The following is a 9,081-nucleotide window of genomic DNA, read 5'->3' on the forward strand; positions in this document are numbered from 1 at the left end:
TGGTACCATTACATTTTGAATGAAGAATGTCAGTTTTGGGGAATAGGTTGTGAATTTTGTCTGTAAAAACTCTCTTTTAATGTGTACTGAATCCATTCTTAAGGGGCTCATGATGCATGTGACTCACGTTAACTTTCTGATCACAAATATACATGTTCATATGCCTGTTTTTCTTGTGAAATGAGCGGATGTGTATAAAGTTTTACAAGATTCACAACTACATGCAACCCCAAACTTTAGATCACAATTAAACCCCACCCTATGGCGATGGCTACAATAGAGAGATTACAGCAGCACAGCTGCTCCAATGCTGCCACTCTAAGCCAACAGGAGAGAGCTCTCCCATCAGCTTAATTATCCTAGTCCCTGTGAGCAGAGAAGCTCTCCCGCCAACATAGCACTATCCACACCAGCGCTTAAGTCAGTTATGTCGCTCAAGGGTGACTAATACACACCCCTGAGCAACATAACTTATGTTGACTTAAGCTATAGTGTAGCCATAGCCTATATGATGTAGCAATGGCTAGACAAATGAAATGCATCAAGACACTACTTTTTCAAAGGCATTTCTCTAACTGATGGTGTTGATCCATAATGGGTTCATCTACAAAAGTGAGTGATTCAGAGAGGATCAGATGTGACTGAGGTAAAGAGACATAGAATAAGACGTAAAATGGGGAGACCGGAAGGCTTAAGAGAGTTAAAGAGTAACCATGGATGAATAGTTTTAACACTGGAAAGAGATCATGGAGATACATTTCCAAATGAGCTGAAGCCTACCCTCCACTTTTGTGGTTGTAATTTGTACTTGCAAAAATTGCACAGCCATTTCAATTGTGGGTTCAAGTCAGATAGTTAGGGGCACAAATTCTCTGATTTCTCGCCTGCAATTGATTTTGTGGCACAAGGTGAACACAAATTGTACAGGTGTCAATTGCACCTACCAAACAGAGGCTGCTCCCAGCGCTTTTGAAAATTTCACCCCATCCAGCCCAGGGGTCACTTTTAGGATATTTATTGTTGTTAACATATAAAATGATATGGGCAATGACACTAAATATGAGTTCCCCAATTCTGCAGGTGTCACAAAGAGACTAGAAGTAAAGTAAATAAGGAGGAGCATTACAGCCAGATTCAAAGTGATCAGAATTGTTTAATGATTGGGCCAGCAGATGACAAACACATTTCAATGCATGAAATTGCAAAAATACTAGTCTGTGAGCATAGATCAAGTCAGGAGAATATGAGCTAAATAAAAGAATAATCCAGCATTTTGATCAGGAAAAGGATTTGCAGATTAGCAGATTAGCCTACACTACAAATTTATGTCGGTATAACTCCACAGTCCTGAGTGATGTATACTGACCTAACTCCCGGTGGCTTCTCCTGTTGACATAGCTACCACCTCCCATGGAGTTGGCATAAGTAGAGTCTTCACTAAGCACTACAGTGGCGCAGCTGCCCACTCCCACCCCAAATCATACTATGCTAGGTCTCAAATGTGCAAAATGATCCACTTGATCTACCTTTACTATGCAGAGTTCCACTAAAGTAAACAAAACTCTGTACCTGTGTAACGGTCCACTCAGGGAGCTTCAATTTGCAGGATTGGAAATTTAGGGCCTTTCCATTGACTTCAAAGGGTTTTGGATTGGCCATTTACTTTGTGAGGCGCTTGCAAGATGCCATTGGGATATTCCATGCAGTTACAATACCACTGGAAATATATTATTGTCTTTGGATACGGAGAAGGGCAACGCTGAAGAGTCTAATTCATGATTCAAGAGTAAAGATTTGGGCTTATTCTTACTGATAAAGAGATGGCCTTGAGGTGACAGAATAAAAGTTTCCAGGGACTGGCAAAGTCAAGAGAAACTTTTTTTTAAACATTGGTTCTTCTAAAACTCAGGAAAATGACTGACAAAATGGATTAAATGGGGAACTGAGGTACAGCTGCTTTATGCATAGGTAAACAACCTTAAGGAATAATTTGCCAGCAAGTACAGAGTACAAATGAGTCCATGAGACACTTATATTTGTTTCCAGAAAAGGAGAGGATAGTAGGGTACGATAAAAATGCAGGAAGGTAGAGGAAGTAAGGGCACATTTTGAAAAGGCTAGCAAGCCTTTATCTGTATATTGAGCTAGAAGGTTGTTTCTTGTGCCTAAAATTTTCTGTGCTTTGTTCTCATTTACGCAGGGCACCTTTACACTACTCTGGTAAACATTCCCATGGCCTCTAATGGCTATAGAAGGCCGAGGATATGCAGGTATCAGCTGTAACTATAATGTTATTTGTACAGAGGTGGAGTCGGAGATGGCAGTAACTATGTGTTGGAAAGAAAGCTAGCCTTAAATCCATGTGGTCTTTCTCCCCGTTTCAACAAGATTTTTAGCCAATTTGTTCTTCTCGTTGCTGCATAAAGAATGTTTTTGATAGCTGGTTCCAGGAAATGAGAATGTGCCTCCCATATTACAGTCTTCGGTTACCAAGTATCTGCCTTTAGAAAGAAATGTTAGACTGAAGTTCTCCTGTTTATCCTGTACTTTGATGTAAAGTTCCCTAAATACATATACACTTCTCAGAGGTCTTGATTGCATCAATCTGTCTGATTGTTCTTCTTCTTCATAATCCAAATATCTGACTCTTTTGGAAATAAATTCAAATTATATTAACTCCAATAATGTGTGTTTTAATTCATTTCATAGGATTTTGCTGTTATCAAATCTCAGAGGCAGAAATTACCTGGTAAATCTGAAGATAGAACAAAACATGAAGGATTGAACTCCTGGCCTCACTGAAGGCAAGTGGAATTTTGCCATTGATTTCAGTGGAGCCAGGATGTAGTTTATTTTTATCAGATCACAAAGTATGTCAAACAAATATTTGTAAGTGAAGTTTATGCCACTATTTCATCCAATATGTGCCCAAGAGCAGAATTAATGCTGTGAGAATAAAGGAATAGGGCTAACCATACAGGAAGTTGGACTGGAGATGTACATTAGTAAAGATGGAAACTGTCCTGATTCTTCCTCCAAAATTCAGATAGATTGATTGAAACTACAATAAAAAACCGAATTATTCAACAAAAAGCGGAATATGCTATACCAGGGACAAATTCACCAACAGAGGTGAGGAAGAAATTTTCTTAATAGGCAGGTTATTCCATAATTGTCCACTTTTGTGTTTTTTGCACTTTCCTCTGAAGCAGCCAGTATCAGCCACTGTCAGAGACAGAACTATAGATTAGATCAGGGGTAGGCAACCTATGGCATGCGTGCCGAAGACGGCACATGAGCTGATTTTCAGTGGCACTCACTTGCCTGGGTCCTGGCCACCAATCCGGGGGGGCTCTGCATTTTAATTTAATTTTAAATGCAGCTTCTTAAACATTTTAAAAATCTTATTTACTTTACATACAACAATAGTTTAGTTATATATTATAGAGTTATAGAAAGAGACCTTCTAAAAATGTTAAAATGTATTACTGGCACGCAAAATCTTAAATTAGAGTGAATAAATGAAGACTCGGCACACCGCTTCCGAAAGGTTGCCAACCCCTGGATTAGATGGACAATGGGTCTGAACCAGTATAGACATTTCTTGGAACCTAAGAATTTTTTTCCAGCTCAGCTCTTGTGTAGTCTAGAACCTAATGACCAGCTGCTGCCGTTCCTGAGACATCATAGTAACTGTACAAAGTGTTCTGAGACATACTTAGGACATGAAGATAACAAACTATCCTCCAAAAGGGATAATAAAAGCCGTATATGGAAAATGAAATACTATATAAGTTAAGGCAGAGCTATTCAAATTGTGGTCCATAGATCACAAGCGGTCCTGTGGAGCACTTATTGGTGGTTCCCAGAGAGTTGGCTGGTCACATGGTGCTGGCTGCTCCTTATTATTTCCGGAGGCTACATTTTGTTGAAAGGCAATTACAATACATTAAATTATTTCCTAATATTACTTTCCATGTCTGTAGTTGTTGTAGTTGCCACAGAGATATTATATGATTGTGAGGGAGACGGAAGGTGCTCCAGAAGATAATTTCTGTATTACAATGTACTCAGCACTGATAAAGTTTGAGAAACATGCTGTTAAAGTGTCTTGGGTCAGTCAATTAAATGCTGTTAACATCAGAGACTCTGTTATACCAAACTCACATAAGAAATACACATCAGGAATCCAGTTTTCAATTGGGGACTCCTCCATAAGACAGCAACATCCCTCATTTGGATGAGGGTACTGAGGAATGTACATTATAAACATACACAGCTAAGGCCTTGTCTACACTACGAGAGTAGTTCGAATTTACTTGCATCAAATTTTTGGAATCGATATTGCAAAGTCGAACGTCTGTGTCCACACTAAGGACAGTAATTCGACTTTGTGAGTCCACACTAACGGTGAAAGCGTCGACATTCGAAGCGGTGCACTGTGGTCAGCTATCCCACAGTTCCCGCAGTCCCCTCTGCCCATTGGAATTCTGGGTGTAGCCGGCAATGCCTTCTGGGTAAGAAAATGTGTCGAGGGTGCTTTTGGGTAACTGTCGTCATCCATCCATCACTCCCGCCCTCCCTCCCTGAAAGCGCCGGCGGGAAATCAGTTCGCGCACTTTTCCAGTCATTGACAGCGCGGATGCCACAGCACTGCGAGCATGGAGCACGCTGCGACCATCGCTGCAGTTGTGGCCGCTCTCAACGCCTCGCAGCTTATCATACAGGTTTCCCTGAGGCAGATGCAGAAAAGTCAGGCGAGGAGGCTACGTTACCGCGGTGATGTCCTGAAGTCTGAGAGTAGCACAGACCTCCCAGAAAGCAGGGGACCCAGCGCCGAGGACATCATGATGGCAATGGGTCATGTTGATGCTGTGGAACGGCGATTCTGGGCACGGGAAACAAGCACTGAGTGGTGGGACCGCATAGTGCTGCAGGTCTGGGATGAATCCCAGTGGCTGCGAAACTTTCGCATGCGGAAGGGAACTTTCCTGGAACTTTGTGAGTTGCTGTCTCCTGCCCTGAAGCGCAATGACACCCGGTTGCGAGCTGCACTGAGTGTACAGAAGCAAGTGGCCATAGCCCTCTGGAAGCTTGCAACGCCAGACAGCTACCGGTCAGTCGCGAACCAGTTTGGGGTGGGCAAATCTACCGTGGGGGTTGTTGGGATGCAAGTAGCCAAGGCAATCGTTGATGTACTGCTGCCAAAGGTAGTGACCCTGGGAAACGTGGAGGCGATCATAGATGGCTTCGCAGCGATGGGATTCCCAAACTGCGGTGGGGCCATAGATGGAACTCACATCCCTATCCTGGCACCGGACCACCAGGCCACCCAGTACATTAACCGAAAGGGCTATTTTTCCATGGTGCTGCAAGCACTGGTGGACCACAGGGGACGTTTTACCAACATCTACGTGGGATGGCCGGGCAAGGTTCATGACGCTCGTGTTTTTAGGAACTCTGGTCTGTTTAGACGGCTGCAACAAGGTATTTACTTCCCGGACCACAAAATAACTGTTGGGGATGTGGAGATGCCTATAGTCATCCTCGGGGACCCAGCCTACCCGCTAATGCCCTGGCTCATGAAGCCCTATACTGGCGCCCTGAACACTGAAAAAGAACTCTTCAACTACCGGCTGAGCAAGTGCAGAATGGTGGTGGAGTGTGCTTTTGGCCGTCTCAAGGGGAGATGGAGAAGCTTACTGACTCGCTGTGATCTCAGCGAAACCAATATCCCCATTGTTATAGCAGGTTGCTGTGTGCTCCACAATCTCTGTGAGAGCAAGGGGGAGCCCTTTATGGCGGGGTGGGAGGTTGAGGAAAATAGCCTGGCTGCTGATTACGCACAGCCAGACAGCCGGGCGATTAGAAGAGAACAGCGGGAAGCGCTGTGCATCCGGGAGGCTTTGAAAGCTAGGTTCCTGAGTGAGCAGGGTAACCTGTGACTTTTAAGTTTGTGTACAGAGAAGCTGAACCTGCCCCCGTTTCTTTACCCAGTTAATGTTGACTAACCTCTCCAGTTACATACCCCCTTCACCCCCTTCCAACACACGTTTCGAAATAAAAATAGTTCTACTTTGTTAATGCACACCGTTTTCTTTAATACTGTTTTCGCGGGAATTTTTTAAAACTGGGACGCAGACTGTGGTGCGGAGCGGGTGTAGTGTAGTGATGCGAATGAAGCTTCTAAACTCAAGGATTGACAGGCTCCGCTGCGGTGGGATGGTTGTTTCAACGGAGCCTGTCACCCCTCCTGATCGGGACTGTGTGTATGGGGGGGCTATGTGACTTTGTGGCAGGGGGAGGACGGTTACAGATCCCCTGCTGCGTGGCTCTGTGATCTGCATAAGGACCGCCGCTTAAGATCTGTAACTGCCCTCCCCCGCCACAAAGTCACAGAGCAACACACCCCCCACCACATAACATGAAAACAACCTCCCAGACTAACCAGGGTAACTAGTCACTGCATCACTGCACTGTGTATGTGCCCTGCTGCTGTGCCTGCCCCCGCCTATGTACCCTGCCAAAGGTGACTGTCCTGTCCAATTACCAACCCCCTTTCCCCTCCTCCTCCAAAAGAACATGATTGAAACAGTAGTTAACAGAAACGTATTTTTTATTATCAACTACACATGGAAGTGGGAGGTGAAACTTGGACGGGGGCTTGTGTCAGGCGGGAAGGAAAGAACTTTTCAAGTTTTGGGGAATGAGAGCCTTCTGCTACTAGAGCTCTCTGCAGGGGTGGAGTGAGAGTTAGCAGGGACTCTGCCGCCTCTCCTTCTTCGCACTTTGGGTGAGATGGGTATGGGACTTGGTGGCGGGGGAGGGCGGTTAGAGATGGACTGCAGCGGGGCTCTGTCCTCCTGCCTCCGTTCCTGCAGAACATCCACAAGGCGCCGGAGCGTGTCTGTTTGCTCCCTCAGTAGTCCAAGCAGCGTTTGAGTCGCCTGCTGGTCTTCCTGCCGCCACCTCTCCTCCCGATCCATGTTTGCTTGCTGCATTTGGGTCAATTTCTCCCGCCACTGGGTCTGCTGTGCTGCCTGGGCTTGGGAACAGGCCATAAGTTCAGAGAACATGTCCTCCCGTGTCCTCTTCTTCCTATGCCTAATCTTCGCTAGCCTCTGGGAGTGTGATGCCAGGCTATGTTGTGAGACAGTCGCAGATGTGGCTGTGGGAATGGGAAAAAGGGAGTGAATTCCTCAGAAAGATAAATGTAGTTGTGAACAAAGAACATAGTCTTTCTCTGTGAACAAGACCATGCACAGCACCTATCACATGCGCACTCAGCACAAGGTCGAATTCTCGGCCTTCGCATTCAGTGCCTGGGGTCTTCCACAGCACATTTGAGAAGCGGGGCAGCACAACAGAATTTCTGTTGCAGGTAGACATGGTAAGCCGTAGACTTGTGGCAGTTTAAAACTTTTATATTACCACTGGCCTCATTTCACATTTAAAGCAATGTCAGTCCCTGCTGCCAGCAATCCGGCAAGCGGGAACTCTGCCCCTGTCCCACCCCCTCGCAGCTGTCCCCAGGAACGATCCCTTTCGGCAGCCCCTCTCCCGCCTTCACCGCGTGGCTGCAAACCAGCGGTTACAGTTCTGTAAAGGAACGAGCAAGCAGTCCCAACACTAACATTCCCCTACCTAATTCAAAGCAGGTCACCATGGGCGACATCACCCTGATGAGGATCTCTGACAGCGAGAGAGAGAGAATGCTCCGGGAAAGCCTCCAAAGACCAGGGCCGTATGCCGCCCTGCTGTGCAGAGCAATGATTCCCGAGTACTTGATAGTCTCGTGGCGCGGCAACGTCTCGTACTTCGGAGGACCCAATAAGGCCGCTCTCCCCAGGAACCTCATGCAACGGCTTTCCAATTACCTCCAGGAGAGCTTCATCGAGATGTCCCGGGAGGATTACTGCTCTATCCCTGCACATATAGACCGCATTTTACTCTAGCTGCAGTAGCAGGGACTAAACAGTAGAGCGGCTTGGGCAGGACAATCACGGAAAACTGGACATTGCTAGATTTTTTTTCAAAACTTGCACTGCCCATGACTGAACCGTTAAGTGCCTAGGGCAAAGTAATCATGAACAACCCATTCTTTTAATTGTTAATATTCCTGTTCTGTTAAAAATAAATGTTTAGATGTTTACAACACTTACTGGCTGATCCTTCCCCAGATTCTGTGTCCGGGGTAACGGCTGGGAACGCTTCGTAGGGGATCTCTGTAAGGGTGATGAAGAGATCCTGGCTGTCGGGGAAATCAGCGTTGTGAGCGCTGCCGACTGCCTCGCCCTCCTCATCTCCTTCCTCATCTTCCCCGTCCGCTAACATGTCCGAGGAACCGGCCGTGGACAATATCCCATCCTCAGAGTCCACGGTCAGTGGTGGGGTAGTGGTGGCGGCCGCACCGAGGATGGAATGCAGTGCCTCGTAGAAACGGGATGTCTGGGGATGGGATCCGGAGCGTCCGTTTGCCTCTTTGGTCTTCTGGTAGCCTTGTCTCAGCTCCTTGATTTTCACGTGGCACTGCGTTGCATCCCGGCTGTATCCTCTCTCTGACATGTCTTTTGAGATCTTCTCATAGATCTTTGCATTCCGTTTCTTGGAGCGCAGCTCAGAAAGCACGGACTCATCGCCCCACACAGCGATGAGATCCAAGACTTCCCGATCAGTCCATGCTGGGGCCCTCTTTCTATTCACAGACTGCACGGCCATCACTGCTGGAGAGCTCTGCATCGTTGCCAGTGCTGCTGTGATCGCCACGGTGTCCAGACAGGAAATGAGATTCAAACTGGCCAGACAGGAAAAGGAATTCAAATTCAAATTTTCCCGGGGCTTTTCCTGTGTGGCTGGTCAGAGCATCCGAGCTCGTACTGCTGTCCAGAGCGTCAACAGAGTGGTGCACTGTGGGATAGCTCCCGGAGCTATTAGCGTCGATTTCCATCCACACCTAGCCTAATTCGACATGGCCATGTCGAATTTAGCGCTACTCCCCTCGTCGGGGAGGAGTACAGAAGTCGAATTAAAGAGACCTCTATGTCGAACTAAATAGCATCGCAGTGTGGACTGGTGCAGGGT

At 46.4% G+C, this 9,081-nt stretch overlaps 1 protein-coding gene across 1 annotated transcript; it reads right to left on the minus strand.

Annotated features, from left to right (window-relative positions):
* Nucleotides 1-6,598: 6,598 nt before the first annotated feature.
* On the minus strand, nucleotides 6,599-8,036 carry LOC128837866 (uncharacterized). The gene is made up of 2 exons (XM_054029503.1): nucleotides 7,645-8,036; nucleotides 6,599-7,168 (listed from the first exon to the last, which is right to left on the minus strand). The coding sequence occupies exons 1-2, from the start codon at nucleotides 7,856-7,858 to the stop codon at nucleotides 6,693-6,695; spliced, it is 690 nt and encodes a 229-aa protein (XP_053885478.1). The 5' UTR covers nucleotides 7,859-8,036; the 3' UTR covers nucleotides 6,599-6,692.
* Between the last annotated feature and the right edge of the window lie 1,045 nt (nucleotides 8,037-9,081).

This window comes from Malaclemys terrapin, chromosome 5, assembly GCF_027887155.1.
Source record: "Malaclemys terrapin pileata isolate rMalTer1 chromosome 5, rMalTer1.hap1, whole genome shotgun sequence".
Lineage (NCBI taxonomy): Eukaryota > Metazoa > Chordata > Testudines > Emydidae > Malaclemys > Malaclemys terrapin.